The sequence below is a fragment of the Podarcis pityusensis genome (assembly GCF_964106645.2).
Source record: "Podarcis pityusensis genome assembly, chromosome: 9".
Lineage (NCBI taxonomy): Eukaryota > Metazoa > Chordata > Lepidosauria > Squamata > Lacertidae > Podarcis > Podarcis pityusensis.
This window is the reverse complement of record NC_138034.1, coordinates 37,507,307-37,533,768: the sequence shown is the minus strand read 5'-3', so window position 1 is coordinate 37,533,768 and position 26,462 is coordinate 37,507,307. Positions and strand designations below refer to the sequence as shown.

General features: G+C 44.8%; 2 protein-coding genes across 3 annotated transcripts in view; both read left to right on the top strand.

Moving 5' to 3' along the window:
* Window positions 1–4,861, top strand: part of TMEM131L (transmembrane 131 like) — a 59,611-nt gene extending 54,750 nt beyond the window's left edge. The window contains exons 31-32 of the mRNA XM_081022220.1: window positions 2,896–3,038; window positions 4,442–4,861. Coding sequence (XP_080878346.1) covers window positions 2,896–3,038; window positions 4,442–4,720 — 422 coding nt within the window. The 3' untranslated portion in view covers window positions 4,721–4,861. The remainder of the gene's footprint in view (window positions 1–2,895; window positions 3,039–4,441) is intronic.
* An 11,376-nt stretch (window positions 4,862–16,237) lies between these two features.
* Window positions 16,238–25,804, top strand: TLR2 (toll like receptor 2). Of its 2 annotated transcripts, none has more exons than XM_081021355.1 (2): window positions 16,238–16,466; window positions 21,346–25,804. In XM_081021355.1, exon 2 carries the CDS (start codon window positions 21,352–21,354, stop codon window positions 23,683–23,685), a length of 2,334 nt encoding a protein of 777 aa, XP_080877481.1. In that variant the 5' UTR covers window positions 16,238–16,466; window positions 21,346–21,351; the 3' UTR covers window positions 23,686–25,804. The 2 variants fall into 2 exon arrangements, with proteins under 2 accessions (XP_080877481.1, XP_080877482.1); XM_081021356.1 differs by lacking the exon at window positions 16,238–16,466 and adding an exon at window positions 17,946–18,052.
* The last annotated feature ends 658 nt before the right edge of the window (window positions 25,805–26,462 follow it).

Genomic DNA, 26,462 nt, shown 5'->3' with positions numbered 1-26,462 from the left:
ACAATCCATTAGATCCATTTCAGTCCGGGTTCTATCCTGGTTTTGGGACCGAGACAGCTCTGGTCACCCTAACAGATGATCTTCTGGACCACTGCCTCACCGACGTGGGGATACAGGGCATAGCCCGTAAATGGCTGTGCTCTTTTATCTCTGGTTGGGGACAGAGGGTGGCGCTAGGGAGGGAGATGTCGTCGCACCACTCCTTGGTGTGTGGAGTGCCTCAGGGCGCAATCCACTCCCCGATGCTTTTTAACATCTTTATGCACCCCCTTGCCCAGATTGTCCGGAGCTTTGGGCTGGGTTTGTCACCAATATGCTGATGACACTCAGCTCTATCTGCTGATGGATGGCCATACCGACTTGGCCCCGGACACACTGACCAGATGCTTGGAAACTGTGGCTGGATGGTTTCGTGGGAGCCGACTGAAACTAAATCCTTTGAAGACAGAGGTCCTCTGGCTGGGTCGGGATGGTATGGGGATGAGGGACCAACTCCCTTCTCTTGGGGGGGCCCAATTAGTGCCATTGCCTTCCGTTAAGAGTTTGGGTGTAATCCTTGACGCCTCCCTTTCCATGGAGGCGCAGGTTACAGCAACAGCCAAGGTGACATTTTTCCACCTTCGCCGCATCAAGCAGTTGGTCCCCTACCTTTCCTGCCCCGACCTGGCCACAGTGATCCATGCAACGGTCACCTCCAGGCCTGACTACCGTAATTCGCTCAACCCGGGGCTGCCCTTGAAGCTGTTCCAGAAACTTCAGCTGGTGCAGAATGCTGCAGTGAGGCTCCTCACGGGGTCTCTGCCATGGGAGCATATTCACCCAGTGCTTTTCCAGCTGCACTGGCTCCCGGTAGAGTACAGGGTCAGATTTAAGGTGCTGGTTTTGACCTTTAAAGCCCTTCACGGCCTAGGACCCTCGTACCTATGGGACCACCTCTCCCGGTATGCCCCACGGAGGAGCTTAAGGTCCAAAAATAGCAACACTCTGGAGGTCCTGGGCCCTAAGGAAGTTAGATTAACCTCAGCCAGAGCCAGGGTCTTTTCAGCACTGGCTCCGGCCTGGTGGAACGCTGTGTCTCATGAGACCAGGGCCCTGCGGGATCTGATTTCTTTCCACAGGGCCTGTAAGACAGAGTTGTTCCACCTGGCCTTTGGCTTAGAATCAATTTGATTCTCTCCCCCTCTTTCTTTTTTCCTTTCTCCTCCTGTGAAAAGGCTGCATTTTAATGTTTTAATGTTGTATTTTAATCTTCTTTTTTAAGTTGTATTTTAATCAACTTGTTTTTATTATTGGTTGTTAGCCACCCTGAGCCCGGTCTTGGCTGGGGAGGGCGGGGTATAAATAAATTTTATTATTATTATTATTACAAAACCATGAGTGGTTTAGAAACAGGCACTTGTCCTTTCCCATCAGGTGCTCAGGTGAACAGCTCCCAGATATCAAATGACAGCTTCCCTACCTCATCTTAGCTCTTGTGAACACCTTGCAGTCTCCCCACTGCCCCATCTGACTCCCAGCTCATTGCACTGACTTGTGTAACTATAGTGCTGAAATAAAAAAATTCCTTCCTGTAGCACCTTAAAGACCAACTAAGTTAGTTCTTGGTATAAGCTTTCGTGTGCATGCACACTTCTTCAGATACACTGAAACAGAAGTTGCCAGATCCTTCTATATATTGAGAAGGTGGGGAGGGGTATTACTTAGAAGGGTGGTGGGAATCGGAGATTGGCAGATAGCTGAGATGAGCCTGTTGACGACTCTTAACGACTGTAATAGGTCTTACAGGAAAAGGCAAGGGGTGAGAAGGTGAGAAATGGCTTAGTCATGTATAATGAGATAAGAATCCGATGTCTCTGTTCAGACCAGGTCTCTCCATTGTTTTAAGTTTGGTAATGAGTTGTAATTCAGCAGCTTCTCTTTCCAGTCTATTTCTGAAATTCCTTTGTAGTAAAACAGCTACTTTGAGATCTTGTATAGAATGTCCTGGGAGATTGAAGTGTTCTCCTACTGGTTTCTCTGTTTTGTGATTCTTGATGTCAGATTTATGTCCGTTTATTCTTTGGCGTAAGGTTTGGCCTGTTTGTCCAATATAGAGAGCTGAAGGACACTGTTGGCATTTGATGGCATACACAATGTTAGACGATGAGCAATTAAATAGTCCCGAGATGGTATGTGTGATGTTGTTGGGGCCAGTAATGGTGTTGTCCGGGTGTATGTGGCAGCAAAGTTGGCATCTGGGTTTATTGCAGGCTCTGGTGCCAGTGTCCGTGTTAAATCTGGTTGTAGTATTATTGTGGGTTAGGAGTTGTTTAAGATTGGGTGGCTGTCTGTAGGCAATGAAAGGTCTTCCTGCCAGAGCTTGAGAAAGAGAACTGTCATTGTCCAGGAGAGGTTGTAGATCTCTGATGATGCGTTGAACTGTTTTAACTTGGGAGCTGTATGTGATGACTAGTGGTGTTCTGTTATTTTCTTTTTTGGGTCTGTCTTGCAGCAAGTTCTCTCTGGGTATCAGTCTGGCTCTGTTGATCTGTTGTCTAACTTCATCTGCTGGGTATTTTAGTTCTGAGAAGGTTTGCTGTAGATCTCTTAGGTGAGAGTCTCTGTCTGTAGAATTGGAACAGATGCGGCTGTAATAGTGCTGAAGTCCACCTTGGACATCTCTTGGGAGATGATGTTTGTGGTCCAGTAGGCCTATCTATATTCTTCCTCAGCACAGCCTGTATCTTCCTCTTCCCACACCCTACCTCCCAATGATCTACAAACACACACACACACACACACACAGAGCAGGCTAATAGGATCCAACTGCTGCAATAATTAAGAAAAATGTAGAACCACCCTACAGAATTAAGTTAATTGTTGGTTGACAAATCTGCCCTTTCTCCCAAACTATAGAAAATATGAACTATCATAATGGCTTCCCATGCACTGCGGAAGTTCAGAGTACAGCCTTCATTGATCACAGCTGCCAATCTACTTGGAGCACCCCACCTAATATCCCTCCAACTTGGGAGCCAAGCAATTATGTCAATTCAACAGTGAGTATAATGGGTGTTATATTACTATAGTATAGTAACATAGTAGCCATCTAGTTATATGTGACTGTCCCTTACATCCTCTTGTTGATCATTTCTTTTTAGTGAGTTCTTTAAAAAAAGACTTATTTCAAGATTTAGCCCAGATGGTTTCAATTCTTTTTTTTCCTACTCTGGATTTAATTCTAATTTTGGTGCAATTGATATAAATTTTCTTTGTAGCAGTTATGCAATTCTGTTTGTACCGAAATACATTTTCTACAGGAATCATTTGAGAACATGTAGGAAAATGCGTGAAAACTTACTTTTTCCTGGGTGTAAGAATGGAAAACAGTTTAGATTTCAACAATGCAAGCCAACAGTTTAAATATTAATAGTATTCAACTTGCTAGGCACATCAGTATGGGATTCTTTTAAATATAAAAAGCAGGGTGGGGGGGACGGGACCTGGTGAAATGGCAGACGAAACAGAAGTGTAGTCAGGAAATTGCCAGCATGATTTTTGTGTGTGTTTTGGAATATGCTTTTGTTCCTGTTGTAGGCCGATCAGTTTAATGCTATTTTTTCCAGAGTTTATGCTGGATCTGAATACTGAAGGAGGGCCAAAAAAGAGACACTGAATTGTTGCTCATTTATTTCCGGGGTGGCACAGAGCATTCTGTGCTTCAGGTTTTTTTTGTTTATGTAGTGCTCTCATTTAGAAGTTTTTTAAAACTCTGATAAAGCAAATGGTGCTGGTGAGACGATTCAGAGCAGATCTTAAAGTTCTCCAGTTTTGACACAAGCAGAACACCTGTGCTCAGACTTGTTCCTGGCCCTGCTGCTTCCCTTGCACTGCTTATGATTACTTGACTCTGTCAGTAATCACCTTAAGAGGATGTGTTTTTCCACTGACTGAAGGAGTGAAGGGGTGGGTGAGAAAACAGGCAATATCACACTGTTGTCTTGCTTTCTAAGGCCCACCATTCCTGTGTCTGGCCTTACTGTTGTTTGTCCACACAAATGACACATTTTAAGCCATTTAAGTAAGTGCCATGCAGGAAACGATTTTAAGAGTGCATGTTGTTAAATATTTGCTCTTAAGCTAATTAAATAAGGAGTTTTGCGGGGGTATTGAATCTCTTTATCTCCCAAGCTGCTTTTCCAAACATCATCTGTTGAGTTCTTTGTTTCTAAATGTGTATGTTTTATGGCACACCCAGTTCATGAAAACTTTTCTCTTCAACGAAGCTTTGGGATGATTAACATTCAATGGCCTTTTAAATGTGTCTTTAGGAAAGGGGCTAATGGTTTGGTTTGGTTTGCTTTTGCTTTTGTATTTTTGGGTGAAGGGCAGTATACAAATTTAATAAAGGATAGTGGTAATGATGACGATGTTTTGTGTTGCCTGTTTTTTTCTCTTCCAGTCCTACCTCTCAAGCACCAGGAGTTTGTCACCCATGTCTGGACTCTTTGGTTCCATTTGGGCCCCCCAGAGTGACATCTATGAAAGCTGTTGCCCAGTCAGTGCCACCGCTCAGCATTCAGCCCAGGTGGAAAACCAGGCAGTTCTTTGCAAGCAGGAATGCTACCCGAGATTTAACCCATTCCGTGCCTATATGAACTTGGACATATGGACTTCAGCAGCCAACCGGAATGCAAATTTCCCTCTTTCTAGGGAGTCGGGTTACTGTGGAAACATGTGAAAAGGAATTTTATTTTTAAAATGTGAAATAAAAGATGCTTTCAGTTTTGATTACTAGAATAAGCTGGTTGTTGAACTAGACTTCAATGTTGGTGGATATTTTGGCACTTTTGTATGGAAAATAAAACTTTTTTTTACTGAGGTTTCTGGATTTTCCGCTTTCTTTTTATTGTTGTTGTTTATTATACTTACTAATTGCACTTTTTGTGAAAGTAACTCAGAGCAACCTACGACAATAACAAACAGCATATTCATTAAAACAATCATAAAGCAAAACAGATAAATCTATGAAAATAATATTTTAAGAAATGGAACAACAACAGCCCCCCCCCCCAAAAAACCCCAACCACTGATAACTCTCAAATAATAAAGCCAAGCTAAATAAAAGAGCAATCTGGCAGCCTAGAATAATAGAAATTGGAGTTGGAAGGGGACACCAAGGATCATCTAGTTCTCCCCTTTCCCCAAGGAGCAGGACTAGGTTCTAATAGAATTTAGTTACAAGAAGGCAAATTTGAGTTAAATCTTAAGATATGCTTGACAGAACAGTTTGACAATGGAAAAATGTGGGTTCTCCCTGCTGGAAGACTTCAGGCCGAGTACGAACAGTTGCCTGTTGGCAGATGCTCCAGATTTTCCTGCGTTAAGATGGACTACAAGGCGCTACAAAGTCCCTGAAGAGCTCCATAATTCCATGATGAGAAGGTTGCCCCAGTATATGTTGTTTTCTTTTCCCTTAAATTCACTCTCCATTTGCCTGTTGTTGGTTTAAAAGTAGTGCTAAGTGAATGTTTCATCAGTGCAAGGATTTCTGCTTGGGCAACAGTCATCCTCTCATTCCCCTGTGTACCCCCATAATCTAGGGATTTCCTCAACCCTCTGGAGCAGATTTGGGGAGGGTGCAGGGTACCTGTGGGAAGAGGAAAGACGGAAAAGTCCCATTGTACAAGCAGACGTCCTTGCACAGATGTGCAACATTCATTGAATAGCCATCCAAGTCCTTTGAGGAAAGGTAAAAGGACCTGGAAATACTTAGCATTGATAAGAAATTACGTGATAGCAGAGTAGAACACAGATCAACCAAATGACAAGGAAGGGATTTCAGCTAAACATTGCAGAAGAACTTCCCGACTACAAGTGACCCTATTCAAAGGAATCACTGTCCAGGTTTGTTTTTTTTCAACCACTAGATCAGGAACTGTCATACATTTTGTAATTAATTGTGCAGTGTTTACTAGCAGGAAGTAGCAAATTTGCTAAGGGTTTTGAGAGCTCTGCATTCTTTCTGTTTATAGAAACACTTTCTGAAAGCAGTCGAGAAACTAGTTTTGCAACCACCGTTAGTCATATTACTCTGTTCTTGTTATAGAACTGTCTTGGCATTGTCATCCTAAATCGAAGTCTTCAAATATCTGAATGGCGGTCACACAGAAGATGGTGCATACTTGTTCCATCGCTCCAGAAGTGCAAGTCCAGAACTGATGGGTGAACACAGGAGAAGACACTACCTAATGGTAAGAGTGGTTGAACAACAGAACAGTCTCCCTTGGAGGTGGACTCTTCTTCATTGGAGATACTTTAAGCAAAGGCTGGGCATTCAGGTGTCAAGAGATGCTATAGCTGCATCTTGTGTAGATCCTACATGGAACAGAGAGTTGGACTAGATGACTTCTTAGACCTCTTCCTTTCCAACTCTGAAATACTATGATAGAGTGCCAGAAACCAAGACTGGTAACAACAGAAAAAGAGAGCAAGTAGCTCAGCTTCAAAAAGCATGCCTTGCATGCAGATGGCCCAAAATTTACTCCATTTCCTGGCACCTTCAGTTGGAATGATGATCTCAGCAGTCCTACAAAAGGCTGCCTGAGGCAGAGGCATAGCAAGCCCAGGTGGTACCCGGTGTGGAATTTTTTTTGTCACCCCCCCCACACATCGATAGCTCGGGGTAGGCTTGGGAGTCGTGGGTGGGCGCTGAATGTCTGCCCCCCTTCCTACGCCTCCGTGCCCCCACCCCCACGACACCCAAGTACCCCAGGGGGAGGGGGGAGCTATGCCACTTTGCCAGGGCGCTGGCAAAGCTGCGTCCTCTCGGGAGCCACGGCTCTCGTCTGTCCCCCTCTCACCTGGCTTGCTGTAAAGCAGCAAAGAGGGAGCCGCTTAAAGCGAGCCAGGGAGAGAGGGAGGCTGGGAGCAGGGCCCCTGGCTCAGGGAGGGAGGGGGAGCCGTGGCTCCCGTCCGCCCCTCCCTGGCTCACTGTAAAGCAGCAAAGCAGGAGCCGCTTACGCCAAGCCGGGGAGGCTGGGAGGGGGGGCCCCAGCTCGCTGTAAATGGCTCCTGGGAGCTGCGGAGGGATCCCACCGCCATCCGTACAGAGCTCCAGCGGCACTGGTGGCAAACCGCTATGTACAGTGCATGTGCAACGTCGCTACATACAGCGCAAGCATGTGACACTGCACATGCGTTGTACGTAGCGGTTTGCCACCGGCGCCACTCAAACGCCGTACGGACGGTGGTGGGATCCTTTGCTTGCGGCTGCAGTCGCGAACGGAGGATCCTCCACATGTGGCTGCGGCAGCATGATGGTTACTCGGGCTGGTGCAGCAGGGCAGGCACCCTGCGGGGTGCCTTCTTGTCACCCTCCCAAACATGGAACCTGGGGTGTCCCGCCCCACACCTTGCGACGCCACTGGCCTGAGGGTCTGGGGAGTCAACTACCAGTGCATAACTAATTATTGGGTTCTGTATGAGGCAGTTTTATATGTTTTAACTTTTGCTCATTAGCTTTCACAGGTGTGTGTGTGTGTGTGTGTGAACTTTATGGATCTGGCCATTGGCCATTGTGGACACAGCTGTAAAGATCAGAGACAAGAATTGGTAGCCCAGAAAATGGTACCAAAATAGATGCAAGTTCAGCTGCTAGATTGCAAGGGATTTTAAATTAGTCCTTCCAAAGTTTTCTTCTAAAATACATTTAAAATATATGTTAGCCTCAAAACTTCTTTTTATGCAATAAATCCCATTTTGCAACCCAAACTGATTCACACTAGATAATACACACACAAACACAGCTTTCCTTTTTAAAGACTGCAATCCTATACACACTTACTCTGGTAAGTGTAAGTCCTACTGAATTTACTGGATTTCCAGTGGACCTTACACAGGCATATATAGGATTGCATTGTTACCAAGGCTGCCGTCCTGTGCACATTTACTCAGGCATAAGTCTTGATGAAGAACGCAGGGTTTACTTCTGGGTAATGTGGAGGATTGGGCTGTATAAATAAACAACCTTTCCTTCAATAAAGTTCATGGGACTTTCCAAGTGAGTGAGTACAGAATGAATATTGCAGGTTAAGTTGAATTAAAACCATATCCAGCCTTTCCCATTTTCTACTTCAGACATCCAAGCAGCAGACACGATGGTTGTGTCTGTAGGTTCCAAAAGAGAACACAACCTCTTGAGTGACTGTGCTTATTTTAAGAATCTGGAAGTTGAATATTTCCTGTTACCCATTTCAGTAATTTTAAGTTCCTTATGGCATATGGTTTTGCTTCCTTGAATAATTCTCTTACCTGAAAAGAATAGATGAAATACATAGAAAAGCCAAACAATAAAGTTTCAAATTTATAACAGAGAATGTGTGTGCATTACAGTAGTACCTCGGGTTACATACGCTTCAGGTTAAATACGCTTCAGGTTACAGACTCCGCTAACCCAGAAATATTACCTCAGGTTAAGAACTTTGCTTCACGATGAGAACAGAAATCGTGCTCCGGTGGCACGGCAGCAGCGGGAGGCCCCATTAGCTAAAGTGGTGCTTAGGGTTAAGAACAGTTTCAGGTTAAGAACAGACCTCCAGAACGAATTAAGTACTTAACCCGAGGTACCACTGTATATGGAATTAGGTCCTTTAATGTAATGCTTCATTGTTGTTTAAAACGTGTAGCTCAAGAAGGGCTACTTTTTATGTCTGAATCTGTTATTAGCAAAACAGTGTTTCCAAAACTAAGTACTTTATTATTAACTTTCATTAACAAGATCTATATACTTCTTAGTTATAACAAAATATGGTTGAGTAGGCACATATGGGGTAAAGCAATCATGCAAGTCAAGTAGTCCCATGTAATGGAAATTAGAGGAAGCTGCTCACTAGTGTCCTAATTTTAGGTAAATAGTACTGATGGTCCAGTTGTATATTTGAAATGGGAGTTTTCCCTTTTTGCTTTCAAAATCTGTTATAACTACACTTGTATCCCAGATTTTCCTGAATATATTTCTGCTCCTTTTTATTAAGTGATAACTTTTTTATATAACAAAGGTAATTCTAAATATTTGAGATTATATGGAACCACAAACTGGTTCTGCTTTGTCATTGAAATTTGTAGCTGAAGCAGAAGTGGCTTCTTAACACATCCACACTTGCCTCTGTGGAAACAGGAAGCCTGCTGTCATTTCCCAAAACACAGACTGCAACCCCTTCCCAAACCCCACACTTTAGCTTTCTTTTTCTAGAAACAATGTCGTTATACAGCAACTAAAGTTTGCAAGTGATGCTAATGGGAACTTGAATACATTTATTTACAGAATGTTCCATATTTACAGGCCTGGTTCTACATCTGTCCTCCTTGCCTGAACTGCATTTGGGAACTGCATTGAGGGAAAACAGTGTTGCGTACCTATACCTCACCTCTTATATATCCAAATGATCGCTGGGCTCTGCAGGCAAGGTCAATTCCACACAATGTAAGAATTGGGTCTTTAGTGTCATGGCATCTGACCTTCGCAGAGGTTCCTCACTTCTCTTCTAGACCTTCTATAAAGCAAAACAAAAACCCACAAACACAGACTCTCTATAGTTAATGTATTATTTCTATATAGTTGACCACTCTTAGTAACTCTCAATCAGATGGTTTTAAAGCTCCTTAAGACGTGTCTAACAAGGAAGTAAAAGAGCAGTTTTAAAAAGTGGTCATCAAGGCAGATGGGATAGGTATGCTTCAGTAGATTTCAAAGTTTCTGTTCCTCTAATGTTGGTTGTCATGCATAGTGACTCAGAGCTGCGGAAGAAAATGCACATCGGTTTGCACCAAGTGATGCAGCTAGTCTGTTCAACAAGGTGGAGATAAGCTTAGGGATGTGGAACAATGGACTTTGCAGCAAAACTTGCTTTTACTCTCCTGTCATCTCCAGCCTTCCATACATCCTGGAACAGATTAAGGGGGCGGGGAGTGATAGGAAACTGAAGTTCTGTTCCACCATATTGAACATATGACACATTGGCTATAACCTATAGATACACAAAAATGGTAAGCAAAGCTCTTTAGCCATGAATATTATCTCCCCCACCTTGTTACCTGTGAACTATGGCCTATTGTAAGTGATAGGTTAAGGAAAACCATTTGTTCTGAGTTAGCAGAGGCTTTATTGGCCTCCTAAGTTGCTCATATACAGAAAAGAGCTGGAGCGGTACAATGTTTAGTGTTCAACTTGCACCAAGGAGACCTGCTCCAGACCCCAATCAGCCATGAAGTTCACTGGGCGACGCTGGGCACAGACACAGTCTCACAGCCTAACCTTTACCCCACATGTGAGCATGGAATAGGGATGCTCCATTTCCCTTTGAGCTCCTTGAGGAGGAATGGGTTAAAATGGTGAAATAGTGTGCCACACCATGTTTCTCACAACTGTATTTACAAAGGAGGGGAAAGGGTATTAGATTCAGTCATCATTCATGCCCGGAACAAACCTACAGGATATTAATTGATTACAGAATTGTTTACAGTCCTAGAAAGAAGAATTTCAATTATGAGCAAAAGTATATTGGGGGGGGGGGGGAATTGCTACTGCCAATTGCAGGAAGTTAAAGCATAGCTCTTTAGAACTGGGTAACAGATTAAAACATAAATCATATTTGTAGAAAATACCTTACCTGGAAACTGGTCTCTCTGAAAAAAGTTTTGCAATCGCCACAGAATCAAAATGTGCAAAATAATCTGTTCTTGCATGGTTACTTTTACTGTATTTTACACATGTGGAAACTTGTTAAGATTATAAAACAGCAAGTTGGCATAAAAAATGCGAAAACCCAAAACTGCACTCTGGCTCCCACCAGATCATGAGAATGAACGAAACTGGTGACATCTCTTCATTGTCATTCTACATTCCACAGCAATAATTCATTTAATAGTTTGATGTTGCAATCTCTGCGTTTTATAAAGGTAACATAAGCTATCCTATTTTAAGAAATTCCCACAGCTGAATGAATACATGTCTGTTTTGTGCACCTCAGAGGAAGTAACAGCAAAGCATGTGCCAATTAAAAATACTTTCAGCTGTTTGCTCTATCCTAAAGACCCCAAAAAAGGGACGCGGGTGCGCTGTGGTCTAAACCACAGAACCTAGGGCTTGCCGATCAGAAGGTCGGCGATTCGGATCACCGCGACGGGGTGAGCTCCCGTTGCTCAGTCCCTACTCCTGTCCACCTAGCAGTTCGAAAGCACGTCAAAGTGCAAGTAGATAAATTGGTACCGCTCTGGCGGTAAAAGGCATTTCCGTGCACTGCTCTGGTTCGCCAGAAGTGGCTTAGTCATGCTGGCCACATGACCCGGAAGCTGTCTGCGGACAAACGCTGGCTCCCTCAACCTACAGAGCGAGATGAGCACCACAACCCCAGAGTCGTGCGTGACTGGACTAAACTGTCAGGGGTACCTTTACCTTTAGGTAAAGACCCCCTTGCTTCATTTGTGGCATATCAATTATTTCCCCTGCCAGCTAGTGTGTACTCCTAAATTTGAGGGAACTATTCCAGGAGACAATATCTCTTGCTTAGGAGAGTGAAACCTGTAGCCTTTCAAATATTTGTGGACTCCCCATCAGCCCCAGCCAGTATGATCAATGGTCAGGAATGGTGAGAACTGGGAGTCCAGTGCCATCAATCTTCTATCAATGGCTCTGCCCATTGCTGTTTACTTACCTGTTTTAGACAAAAGTATATTTTGAAATGATGACGGTTTTTATTTTACATACACAATATCTCACAGAAGTGGTTTTCCAGATGAGGTTTACATAGCATTTAACAAGTGTTTTCTTTAGCAAACATTAAAGAGGATACACACAGTGCCGGATTTACATATAAGCTAAACAAGCTATAGCTTAGGGCCCCCCTCTCTTGGGGTCCCCCCCAAAAAATAAAGGGAAAAACCTGGACGTAGATTTCCAAAATATAATATAAAAAACAAATAAGATAAAACCTACATACAGCAACAGTGTTTTGTGTTGTGTTGGCTCCTATTTGTTATGTGCAAATGGCTTTAGATACCTATTAGGTCCATAAATTACCATATAGCATATATTCAACACGAAAAACAGTGACAATTTGTTGTTGACAAAGGACAGCTGGATAGATAAAGGACCCCATTACTTTCAGTAGCTTAGGGCCTCATCAAACCTAAATCCAGCCCTGGATACATAGAAATACAATTAAAACTATTTCACTAGCACTTATAAAATCCTGGGACTTTCCTTGAGAGCTGAAACGGTGTGGGTGAATGAAGGAGGTCATAAGACTTTTAGGCCAATCTGAACACCTGACCCTTCACAAGCACAGTTGTTTCACACTTGCATTCCACTTGGAAATTCCACTTGGAAATTCCAAGGAAGAATTTGGCAGAGAAAAACATAAACTTAGCAAAGGCATTTAGCAGCTGAGCAGCTTACTGCCAGATGAATAACCATATACTAGCTAGAATAGAAACACAATTCCTTCCATGGAATGGAGAGGGAAATGGGTGGGCTGATGGGCTCTGGGTGTGTTGAGAATAATTGCTTCAGAACTGAAGAATGGCCTTTAACAAGAGTAGTTTTGAACATGTTGGGTTTGGGTTTAAGATGTGCTAACAAAACACAAAAAAAGCTTTAGATGTAATCCTGTCTGTGGACTAGCCATGGCCTGCAGGCTTCCCCTGCGTGCTCTAGCGGTTGAGCGGACAAGACGGATGGTGGGCCCAACAGTCAAGAAGGCAGTTTCTGCAAATGCTGTAGGGGGAAGTGGGGGGTGCAGATGGGACTCATCAGCCTGGGAAGGTAGCCCATCTAGGAGAAAGAAAATTCTGATCCACTGCATGCCTATCAATATCAATAAAGATATATACAGTAGATATATATAGTTTTAATTCTATCAGTGTCTGATTAAAACAACTTTTTAGCTGTTCCTATTTTATATGTAAGCTGCCTTGCATCCCTTTCAGGGGAAAAGTGGGATATAAATAAATACTATAATAACAATAACCTGAAGGGAGCATCTCCACCCCCATCATTCAGGCTATACACTAAGGTTTCCCAAACTGTGAGAGTAAAGTTACAGGGAACAAGGCAGAGGGACTTCTCAGTGGTGGCACCCTCCCATCAGCTGTCATAGATAAATAACTATACAACTTTTAGAAGACATCTGAAGGCAGCCCTGTATCAGGAGGTTTTTTAATGTTTGATGTTTTATTATGATGGGCAGTCTGGTGCTGGTGCTGGTGTTATTTCTTCTGCTTATTGTCTTCCAATGAGAGCAGTTGCTTCTGCTACCACTTTTGCTTGCCCTTCCCTTTTGGGGACTTGTGGTTGAAAGCTTAGTGTGATGTCTGCTTGACAGGTATTGAGCTGCAAGAGGTACACTGTCCAGCCAATACCCCTTGCATCATACAGTGCGGGGAAAAGAAGAAGCCCTTGGCAGAAGATCAGGGCTTGCATGGGACCGATAATCTGCTGATGAGACGAATATATTTAACTTAGCCACTGATGACATTAACAGGAAACCACAGACATGAACATGATGGAAGAGCCTGAAGAACAGCGTCCATGAGGAAGTAAAACAAAGGGTTTTTTAAAAGCTATTGCATAATTTCTGAATCAGAGGTTGCCAGATTTTTTGTAGGCACCTTTCAGTTTTGAGAATATGCCACAGGCAGCAGTCACAAAATGGCTCCCATACCTGAAAGAACAGAAAGAGAGATGGGACCACAAAATGATGTGGTCATGTACTCCATCAGTGTGGGAAACACACACTTGCATCAGCCACTGCCATGCTTGTTCAGAGAAGCACTTTGCACCTTCACTCTTGTTCAGAACAGATGGTGTACACGTGTCCTGGCATTCAGAAAAGGTGAATGCCTCTTCTCCTTAAACATGTGAACATGTTTGAGAGGTGTTCAGTCTAAAAGAGGCTGAGCCAGTGCAAACAGGTACTGAGCATGAAGTGAAATCTCTCATACACGATGGATTTCTAGGGAAGAAGTAAAAAGGACTCCTGACCATTAGGTCCAGTCGTGGCTGACTCTGGGGTTGCGATGCTCATCTCGCTTTATTGGCTGAGGGAGCCGGCGTACAGCTTCCGGGTCATGTGGCCAGCATGACTAAGCCGCTTCTGGCGAACCAGAGCAGCGCACAGAAAGGCCGTTTACCTTCCCACTGGAGCGGTACCTATTTATCTACTTGCACTTTGACGTGCTTTCGAACTGCTAGGTGGGCAGGAGCTGGGACCGAGCAACGGGAGCTCACCCCGTTGCGGGGATTCGAACCACCGACCTTCTGATCTGCAAGTCCTAGGCTCTGTGGTTTAAGCCACAGCGTCACCCGTGTCCCTTCAGGGAAGAAGTAGTGGGGGCATACTGTTGCCTGTGGGTTCCACACTGCTGACCCCTCTGATCTAAAGAGCATGCTGCTGATCTCTTGTGGCCTCATTTACTAGGATTCCTGTGTTGTTCTACTGAACCTGTTGTATAGGTTTGCTGACACTACAAAATTCTTTAGATGACTTCAGTATTGCAGGATAACATACGAAGTGGCTTGCTTCTCTGTGCACTGGCTCTGCTGAAAATAACATAAAAACAACAGCTAGCTGAGGGACACCTGTAGGTGAGAACTATTAAACACAATTTGCTCCTGTTGTACTGATTTAAGAGAAGGGGACTTTTAGGCTCTTGAAAAGAACTCCCTGGTCAACCAACTCCAGGCAACGGAGGATGTGCCTGTTCCAATGGTAAAAGCTTTCCTTGAATTGGCTGGGAAATGTCCAGTATTTGCTTCCAATATTTGCTTCCAACTAAAGACTGGAGGACTGGATGTTCTCCTTTGCTGAACATGTCAATTGCAGTTGAAGTGAGCAGCCAGTGACTGTTGTCTCCTAGGGGCTGCCAGATGTCGCAATGGGAAGCCCACACACAGGACCTGAGTGCAAGAGCACTCTCCCCACCTGTGATTCCCAGTAACTGGTATTCAAAAGCAGTGGAGGAGGAACCTAGTAATCATGGTTAAAAGTCACTGATGAGCTCAACTTAAAATGTTCACCATTTTTTAAAAAAGGTGTAAAAATTCACTGGAGAAGTAGGCAAAGATTCATCATGTCTTGAGCAGCTCTCCACCTTCCAGGGTTGCTGTCCAGGACTGGTCCAAGACATTTTGCTGCCTGAGGCAAAGGACAAGATGACACCTCTCCCTGTTCTACATACCACACCAGGAAAGGGAACAGGACTCCATCCTCAAAGCAGGATGCTTTTTTTCCTATCATCGCTTGCCCTGTAACTTCCTGCTGAATTCCTGTTAACTTTTCATGCCGCAAATGTTGTGTCGCTGTTTATGTTCTGCTTTGGTTGTGCTATAGCACAAGTGTTCCCTTGTAGATGGCGATAATGCAGCAACATTGGGGGAATTTGCAGAACTGATTGATATGTCAATGGCCACTAATGCATTATTGTTGTGTCAATAGCATATCACAAAATATATCCCCACCCCCACCCCACCAAGAACTCCGCTCCAGTCTGGAGGGATCCTAACTCTTTTTAATGTGCTGGGTGGGGGAGGGATGTATGAGAAGGGCTCCACTTTAGGCAGCAAAGTGTTTGAGGCAGCACTTCCTCCATGAAGACCTAGAAACCCATAACCACACCGTGCATGTAAAGCCCCCAGCTCTCCCCAAAGAATGCTGGGAATTGTAGTTCAGCCTCTCCAGAGCACTCTTAACAAACTGCGCTTGAGATTCCTGCATTGCAAGGGGTTGGACTGGAATAGTCCTTGAGCTCTTTCCAGCGCTACGATTCTATGATTCTACATTTCCCAGGATTCTTTGGGTAAGCCAGAGGCTTTAAGTGTATGGTGCTGCTGTTGTGACCTAGGGTTGCCGTCAATAAAAGTTCATTTAATATGGTGCGTTGACGTGAGAGCAGCCTTCGTCGCCCCTCACGCCCAGAAACCTCAAGCTTCCCTTCTGCACTATTTGCTCCCGGTGCTGCCACTCCCTGTGCTGCGGGAGTAACGGGCTTACTGCCCCGGGGTAAGAAGCCCGACACAAGCGACTCCGGAGGCGAGCGGCCCGCGCGGTGGCCTCCGGCTAACTCGGCAGCGGGGAAAGGCGCTTCAGGGCCCGGGGGCGTTTGTTCGCCCCCCACCCCGGCGACTCCGGCACCTGAAGCCTGGCGGCAACGTCTGCACCGGGTCGTCCCCTCCCCCCCGCCCCCGCCGGCGAATGGCCGGCTGCTCGCCCGCCGCGCTCCTCCCCTTCTGGCTCTGTCCTCGCCCGCGTCGCCGAAGCAAACCCTCGGAGGCCCGCCAGGCACTTCCCCTCCGGGAAATCCAGTCGCGGAGAGGCGGCGGAGGGAGCCGGGAGCGCGGGAGGAGGCGCCTTCAACTCTTGCGGGACGACGCGGACTTTGCGCACCTGAGGAGCCCCAACCCCTTGGAAGAGACTCTGCACGCGCTGCCGGTGGGTATTGTATTTTTGTAGTGTTTTTATGTGTTTTCTTCTTGCTGCGGCTCGACGCTTTCGAAGCAAGCCCACAGCCGCCTGCTCACAAGTAAGTCCGTCCCGCTGAGTTCCATGGCATTTACTCGTAGTTAATAAGTATAGGATTGCAGCTTAAGCCGATGGTTGCGCTGCTGCGGACAGGGCAGTTCTTTCCATGTTTGCGCTGGAAAAAAAGTTCATGGAGTTTGTTTCTGAAGAAACGAGCTGCGCTGCTTATTTTTTGTTTTCCCACTTTCCTTCCCTCTGCAATGGGGATGCAAAAGCAGCTGCATTATCTTTGACATGCATTGCATGGCGATGCTCATTTGAAAGCCCTTTCCTGCTCTCTCTCCCACTTTAATCACACGTTTACAAATAGGTCTGAAGGTAAAACGATTCACAGGTATTTGTGTGTGAAAAAATGGTCATAAGAACTTCCTAAGTTTTAGACATAGCTTGACATGCATGAAGTAAGCATCGTTTTTTTCTTTTTTATGGGGACCTTGCCATTGGGTATCCTCCAATGCACCTTCTCGTGTGCAATCCGCTGCCATTGCTCATTCGGCCTGCAGTTGCCCACACCAGGCATGGAGGTGACATGTAGCTTCAAAGGATGCCCCTGACACCAACCCCCTGCCCCCCAACAGCCCCACTGTGGAAGCACCATTTGGTTTGAACTATTCAGGTAGCAGATTTCCTTCTGGTTTACCACTTAACAAGCCTGTGTGTAGCAATCTGTTACAAAAAGGAATAGTAACTAATGTAGTTTAGTTTTGCTCCACAGCTTTAGTTCTGGGCAGAGTCATTCTGCCTTGAACCCTTAGCCGGACACTTGCAATAGTATGGTTCTTGCATGGCTTTTGACATTCAAGAGAAGACTTGGCATGACCACTCAAGTATGTTTCTTGCTCAGTACGCTATTCTGCCTTGCTATTTAGAAGATGCCTGCACTGCCCATCCTCCTGGTGTTTATGTATTGGAGATTAGAAAACAGGTGTTTAAGATTTCTTTCTTTCACACACCTAACCCTTGTCAGCACAGAAAATCTACAGTACTTATATCCCTCCCCTTAGTTGGTCATGGATGCATTTTCATTGATACATTTTCTGCCACAAGGATTATGAAGGAGCATAAGTTTAATTTTTCAGCGCTGGTACTGCGTCTGTGATTTTCTTTTCTGTTTTATTCTACACCTGATAGAATTCTAAATAGGGGCACCAGTCCTAGTGAACCTCACTGATGAAATAAACCCAATGGCTGTGAAACGTCACTGGCAACTGATGGACAGCTATGGCACAGCCCCTTACAGTTAGTGGCATATCAGTCACACTACAACCTTTCACGGTGTACACTGGTTGCGAGTAAACTATATGCAGTGGTGACAAATGATCATGTGGAAAGCAGGGCTAGGGCACAACATGCAAAAGGAGGGGTTGCTGGCACACACACACCCCATCTGCCCACTGTCTTCTCCTTCCACAGAGTCCCAGCTTCAGCTGGGATCCCCAGTTCAAAGGATTGGGTAGCAGGTGGTGAGGAAAGCTTCTGCCTGGCAGCCACTGCTGGTAAGAGGAGACCAGCCTTCTCTAACCTGGTTGCCATCCAGCTGTGTTTTGGACTAGAAGCCCCATCAGCCCCAGCCAGCATGCTTTCTCTTCTACTTTATTACATGTGTGTATGTGGACTACAGGGACATGGGTGGCGTTTTGGGTTAAACCACAGAGCCTAGGACTTGCTGATCAGAAGGTTGGCGGTTCGAATCCCCGCAACAGGGTGAGCTCCCTTTGTTCGGTCCCTGCTCCTGCCAACCTAGCAGTTCGAAAGCACATAAAAGTGCAAGTAGATAAATAGGTACCACTCCAGCAAGAAGGTAAACGGTGTTTCTGTGCTCTGCTCTGGTTCGCCAGAAGCAGCTTAGTCATGACCACATGACCCAGAAGCTGTACGCCGGCTCCCTTGGCCAATAAAGCGAGATGAGTGCCACAACCCCAGATGACCTAATGGTCAGGGGTCTCTTTACCTTTACCTATGTGGACTACAACTCTGATCACCTCCAGCCAGCCTGCTGTCTGGGACTGATGGGAATTGAAATCCAAAACAACTGGAAGGTTGGCACAGATGGACAAATACTGTGGCCTGGTGTGAGAAGGTTTCCTGTGCCCTCCTGCCCTTGTTCTTCATTCTTTTGTCAGGTGCATTTCTTTCTGCTTTGTTCACTAAGGTTGGCACCACCTTGCATATAAACTGCTGTGGGTGATCTCTTCATTTCTCAGTCATCCCCAGGATACATTGCATCCTCTTGAGTGTGTCAGAGAGAGCCCATCCTGTGTTGCATGGGGAGCCCCCGAGCCCCACCCCATTTCTTAGATAATGAAACACAAGGACACCAATATTTTGAGTTAATGGGATAAGGCCACAACTTTATTGGTTACAGATGTGAGCGGTATTGGCTTAGGCCAGGGGTCAGCAACCTTTTTCAGCCGTGGGCCGGTCCACCGTCCCTCAGACCATGTGGTGGGCCGGAGTATATTTTTGCTGGGGGAATGAATGAATTTCTATGCCCCACAAATAACCCAAAGATGCATTTTAAATAAAAGCACACATTCTACTCATGTAAAAACACGCTGATTCCCAGACCGTCCGTGGGCTGGATTGAGAAGGCGATTGGGTCGCATCCGGTCCGCAGACCTTAGGTTGCCTACCCCTGGCTTAGGCAATGGAACTGAACCGACTATCTGACTCCTGCCCGTCATGCAGGTAGTCTCATAAGGGTCAACCACCAGTAGGGGAAGCCCTGTTAATGTACATCAACTGTGAGCTCCCCCAGGGTCCCCAGTGGGGTCGTGGCATGGCCCTAGCCCTTACCTGGGCTTCGGACAGGATCCACACCCCCGGATCCCTTTAACAGAATACCCTTAAAGAGGAGGGGCAGGTGAAGGCCACAACCTCCCCTCCCATAAACCAGGTTTGCCAATGCCTGGTTCTTACCAAATCTTACAAAGTTGTCAAATCTTACAAAGTTGCCAAATCTTACAAAGTTGTGTTGATTGCTTCAAGGCAGGTGAAAACCACATTGCTGGTGCCAGTTTGCCAAGTGGGGAAATTCCTACCTGGCCCCCTCAACAGGCGACTAACTGTAGTCCATAGCAAGCCCAAGATGGCGAATGCATGGAAATAGGGGGGGAGATCTGACACAGGAGGAGAAAAGGAGACTGAGCCCCCAGCCACACGGATGTTTAAATCAGGTAAGCCACGCCCCCTGGTTGACCATATTGGTCGGCCGGCCGTGGGGCGTGACGCGGCCAGGACTCCCAATGACATGGGCAGCATCGCTACACCCCCTGCTGTACACAGGGAGTGTTTGTGGCCAGCCTGCCTCCCTGGGAAGATGAGTGGTTTTTCAGAACCCAGTGTTTGGAGAAGCTACTTCATTTGCATTTGTTGTTTGCCCATAATCTGCTAAAACACTAAGGCTGCAGTCCTAACCCCATTTACCCGAGGGCAACCCCTACTGAATTCAGTAGGACCTACTTATGAGTAGATACGTTTAGGATTGTGCTGTCGATCAATTAACTTGGGTGCAAGTGTGGAACGGCCCTGTAGGTTTCCTATTGCCAACTAATGCTTGTTGTTTCCAAATTGCTACTTGACAATAGCAGATGGAGGGGGGAGAGAGAGAGACAAGGCTTTTTTCAGGTTTGTGCAGTTGTTTATGTTATAAATGTGCCTGGGACATTCCCAGCAAAAGCATCTGGAATGAATCGAGGTCACCAGCCTTTCTTGCATGAATATGAAAGTGCAGGCACTGGTGGGAGGGGGGAAGTTTTGGGACTTTCCCTTCTGTTGGCACAAGATCCAGCCAAGCAAAAGCTGCTGGGAGGGCAGCCAACTGAACCAAAAGTGCAGGAAGAAAGTTTGGCTGCTTCAAAACGGCTCAGAAATTACTGCTGTTTGGTTTGGTCTTCAAGAGACCAGAGCTCAATTTTATCTCTAACCCTCAACTTGTTGAGCAGCCTTCAGTTGATTCCCCCGTCTGTAAAATGATGGCTTGTCTCGCTTTACAACAATTGTGAGAATGAGAGTTGGCCCGTGTAGACTAAAGCACTGTTTACATGGACAATAGCTGTCCTGTGCTACAGTTTAGTTTATGAGCACCAAAATGACAATCAGATAGTAGCACAGGACAGCTGTTGCCCATGCAGTGCAACTGATGCTGCCAAACATTTGGAATGGCCATTTTGGATTTACTGCCTGTCTGCAGGATACCTTCCAAGGTGGCAGTGCCCATGGCAACAGCTTTGGCAAATACCCACAGCAGCGATTCCCCCCAAACAGCCTGTGGTTCAACTAAGTTTGACTCAGTGTGAAATGGATGGGCATTAAGTTAGGGTCACTAATTTCTTTGGGTCTACTCATGAGTAAAGCTTTGTTGAAGGCCACCCTTGATATTATTATTATTATTATTGAATTTATATACCACCCTATATCCAGGGGTCTCAGGGTGATTCACAGAATAAAATCAAGATATAAAACCACAAAATAACTAATAAAAATAAAAGCAACAACCCAATAACCCACCCCACCCCCAAAAAATACATTATAAAAGGGTATGGGATGTAAATCAGATTAACCAAATGCCTGGTTAAAAAGGAACGTTTTTGCTTGGCACCTAAAGGTGTCTGTATATTAGTGGCTGAAGCCAGGGGCAACTGCCTGATTGGTTCTCTTGTCAAGCCTCTATCTATCAGTGAACTTTATGTGATTAAATGCTTTTAATAGTGAATTAAAAACAAATTCACACAATTCTGTTTCTGTTTCTTTCTTCCTTTTTCACCCCTCCACCACCACCACCATTTAGGCAGTCATGTTTGAGCAAGTCTGGTGCCTGTGGTTCATCTCTGCTGTTGGAGCTGTGAGTCTCTCTGCCCAGCAGATCAGCCCGTTTTGCGATGCCACTCACTTTTGCAACTATTCTTCAAGGGCTTTACGTGCAGTTCCTTCTGGGCTAGAAGATGATATTGTGAAGCTGGATTTGACCTCCAACAGTATAGAGCACATCGGGGAAGAGGACCTGAAGTTTGCCATCAATCTGAAAACTCTTTTGCTCCAATCTAACCAAATTCGGACAATTGATGAGAAGGCCTTCCGCTCCCTTGTAAAGCTGGAATACTTGGATTTATCAAAGAACAAACTGTCTCACTTGTCGCCCTCTTGGTTCAGGCCCCTTTCTTCCTTACAGAAGTTGAACCTAATAGGTAACTTCTACCAACTTCTTGGGGAAGCTCCACTGTTTTCTGAATTGCCAAAACTGAGATACCTGTACTTTGGAAATGGCAACTTCTCTGCTTTACAGGCACATGATATGGAAGGAATTTCAACTCTTGAAGAACTGGAAATTGAAGGACACAACCTCAAACAATATGTAGCAGGAACTCTGAAATCAATTAAGTTGATAAATCACATTATGTTGAATATTCCCCCCGATGCCACTTTAGCTGCAATTATATATGATGTTACAGATTCTGTGGTGTGTCTTGAACTGAGAAATATACAAATCCTTGATATGCCGCCCATTCCCTATTCTGATCCAGTGCTTCTTACAGCTGTGCAGAAAGTTATCCTTAGAAATGTTGAACTTTCGGATATGTCTGTCATTCGGATTGCACCCATATTTGCCCGTATGAAACAAATGCAAGAGGTAGAGATAGTAGATTGCAGGTTTGAAGGTACTGGGCAGTTTTATGGTCTTCAAGATGCTCCAACTTCCCTGCAAGTGATAACAGTCAGAAATTTGACAATTACCAAGTTTTATTCCTTTTCAGATCTTTCTTCTGTGACGCCTCTTGTAACAAACTTAACCAGACTTACACTTGAAAATGCATTTGTTTATTTAGTGCCCTGTGATCTTGCAAGGCACTTCTATTCCCTCCTGTATCTTGATTTCAGTGGGAATTTGTTGCTAGATCCGTATTTGAAAAAATCATTGTGTGCGGATGCCTGGCCTAGATTACAAACTTTAAATGTCAGTCGGAATTCTTTGAAGCAGATTTCAGTAGTAGCAGAAAGTGTAGCTCTTAGACGGCATCTTATTAACTTGGATATAAGTCAAAATAACTTTGAAGCAATGCCAGCCTCGTGTGTTTGGCCCAGAAGTCTGAAATTTTTAAATATATCTGGCTGTAAATTAAACATGCTCACAAACTGCATTCCTCGAAGTCTCGAAGTACTGGATGTTAGCCATAATAACCTCAAAGACTTCAGACTGAGCCTGCCTGACCTGCAGGAGCTTTACATCAAAGACAACAGATTGACAACCCTACCGGATGCTGCCTCAATTCCTAGTGCTAGAATCATAAATATTAGACGAAACCAAATATTCGACTTCAATGAGCAGCAACTTGTCAAATTTGCAAAAATCGAGAAACTGGATGCACGTTACAACAGTTTCCGCTGCTCGTGTGAATTTGTATCCTTCACGCAGTCGCAACAAGGACCATCTAATGTCTTTGTTGCCTGGCCAGAAAACTACATCTGTGACTCTCCAGAGCATGTAAGAGGGAAGCAAGTGGGAGCTGTTCAGTTTCGACCCTCTGACTGCCACCTGACTTTGATGGTGTCCTTAATCTGCATCCTGATGCTGTTGGTCGTTGTGGCGGCGGCTGTTCTTTGCCACAAGCTTCATGCCATCTGGTATATGCAAATGACCTGGGCGTGGCTTCAAGCGAAACGCAAGCCCCAGAGAAACCACAAGAAAGAAACCTGCTATGATGCCTTTGTTTCCTACAGCGAGCAGGACTCTGAATGGGTGGAAAACGTCATGGTGCAGGAGCTGGAGCAAGCTAATCCCCCATTTAAACTCTGCCTCCATAAAAGGGATTTTACGCCTGGCAAATGGATTGTGGACAACATTATCGACTCCATTGAGAAGAGTTCTAAAACTCTGTTCGTGCTGTCGGAGCACTTTGTACAAAGCGAGTGGTGCAGGTACGAACTCGATTTCTCTCACTTCCGGCTTTTTGATGAGAACAACGATGCAGCAATTCTGATCCTTCTGGAGCCCATTCCAGAGAAGACCATCCCCAAAAGGTTTTGTAAGCTCAGGAAACTAATGAATACAAAAACCTACCTTGAATGGCCAAGGGATGAAGTTCAACAGCAAATATTTTGGTTTAATTTGAAAACGGCAATAAAATCCTAGCAGAGACTGTAGGGTACGAAGGGATGGGAGAATCTGTGGTTTCCTGTTTCTCTCAGCTTCTCATTTTACCAGCCTTAAGCTTTCCACTTTTTTACATCAGTTTGCACTTTACAAAAAAAAAAAAAAAAATTCCTTATGAGAATTCAGCTAATTTTTCCTTCATATGCACATTTCTGCAAAACCGTTTTGTGCGTTGTATATGTATTTTTATGTGCCCATGACCTCGGTGCATGCATTATTTGCAATACTTGGTTGAAAAACTGCATTGCGAAATTCAGAGAGTTTTGAAGACTGGCTGCATTTCTGTACAGTTTCAGAAAGTGCAGATTATATGAGTTTGCCTTTAAATGTGAACTGGATCAAATTTCTTCCTTGTCCCTGATGTATGTGATCCTTTCAGTCTGAGCTGTGTGCTTCACTCTTACGTGAAGCATGTAATAGGGTAGGCAGTTGGTAGCTGGGATGAGCAGATTAAAAAAAAGAGTATAGCACTCTTTCACCTTTAATAGTCTGCTTGTAAAATGGAATTCTCTCTTCTTCATAACTACTAAAGGTGCAGGAGTCCTAGTCCCTTAATTTTTTAAACCTGGCCACCTTACTGGCAGTCCAGACCCAGCCTAATCCTCAGGATTCCAGCACCTGACTCCCAAGACGACAGCTGAATCCTATTTTTTTTTTTAATGATATTTATTAAAATTTCAAAAGGAAAAAATTACATTAAAAAGAAAATTAACAGTAAAAAGAAAAAATACAAAATACAAAATACAAAAAAGAAAAACCAATTAAAAACAATTCCATCTTTTCATCCCTTCTTTTACATTTACTTGTTTCCCAGACCTCCTCATACCTCCCTCTTTTGTATTCCAATTCAATTTATTAATCCAGCGATTCCTTTCCCTCCTTTTTAATCTTGATCTTTAATCCTGATATATTATAACATTAAATTTTTAGATATTAAAAACCAATTTTTCCATATTCTTTTATACCATTACAGCTAGAAACCACTTAACTTCAATCCAACATCATTCTAACATTCATTAATTTTGCAATATTTCTGTAAATAGTCTTTAGACGACAGCTGAATCCTAAGGCATACACCCTTTATGCAACTTTGCCTCCACACTGCTGCCAAAAAAATTAGCAAAGTGTAATGCCTCTCCATGGGACGCGGGTGGTGCTGTGGGTTAAACCACAGCGCCACTTGCCAATCAGATGGTTGGCGGTTCAAATACCCACGACGGGGTGAGCTCCCGTTGCTCGGTCCCAGCTCCTGCCAACCTAGCAGTTTGAAAGCACGTCAAAGTGCAAGTCAGTAAATAGGTACCGCTCCGGTGGGACGGTAAACAGCATTTCCATGCGCTGCTCTGGTTCTCCAGAAGTGGCTTAGTCATGCTGGCCACATGACCCGGATGCTGTCTGCAGACAAATGCCAGCTCCTTCGGCCAGTAAAGTGAGATGAGCGCCGCGACCCCAGAGTCGGTCACGACTGGACCTAATGGTCAGGGGTCCCTTTACCTTTACTTTTAATGCCTCTCCAGGTTGGACAGCAGCAGTTGCTCCTTTGGAGTGTTCCCTTTTGTGCCTCAGCTGCTCATATTTGCATGTAAGGCAGGACACCAGCCAATGGGAGCAAGCTGCACAAGCTCCTAAGGCAGGCATAGGCAAACTCTGCCCTCCAGATGTTTTGGGACTACAACTCCCATCATCCCTGACCACTGGTCCTGCTAGCTAGGGATGATGGGAGTTGTAGTCCCAAAACATCTGGAGGGCCAAGTTTGCCTATGCCTGTCCTAAGGCAAGGACAGTGAACCTGCGACCCACCAGATGGTGGTGGTTTATAGCTCTCACCACCCTTGCCTGAAGATGCATAGTGAAGAGGGACTGCCCCGCTCAGTGCTCTCTGTGCTTTGAGCTGTGCAAGAGCACATTTGTACAGGTTGCTATTTATACACTGGAAGGGCAGGAAGCACTTGCTGCGTGGTCAGAATGCTCTTTCAAGCTTGCTGTATGCTGCTTCACACATTGACTGATGCCATTATAGTTTCCTGTGTACCTGGTGTCTTTGCTGGCCAAGTCCTGCATTTTGTAACATCGTAATAAAACATTCTTATAAAACGCATTGTGGCTATATGGTCATGACTCATTCAATTGCACAGATACCCACAGAAGCTGATTCACAACCCAGTTAAATGGAAGTCCTTGGATTGATGCTAATTTAGCTCCACTGAAGAGTGACGGGTGAGGCTTATGACATGTTTATTGATGAAGGCTGCAATCCTTTGCACACTTTTTTTTTAAAGTAGAGTGGTACCTCGGGTTAAGTACTTAATTCGTTCCAGAGGTCCGTTCTTAACCTGAAACTGTTCTTAACCTGAAGCACCACTTTAGCTAATGGGGCCTCTCGCTGCTGCCGTGCTTTCTGTTCTCATCCTGAAGCAAAGTTCTTAACCTGAAGCACTATTTCTGGGTTAGCGGAATCTGTAACCTGAAGCGTATGTAACCCGAGGTACCACTGTATGTATGTCTCCATGTAGTCTTGGGGGAACTTGAGACCTATTTATGTCGGTGGAAGTTGTGTATATAGCATATGTGGCCATTGTGATTTTTACTATGAATCCTTTCGATCATGCTCCTTGTAGGAAAGAAAGTGGGAAGTTTATAATTATTCCCATTCATAAGAACGTAACAGCTTGCTGGATCAGGCCAAAGATATATTTAGTCCCTCTTGTACTTTCAACAGCCAACCAGATGCCTATAGAAAGTTGGTCAGGAGGAGT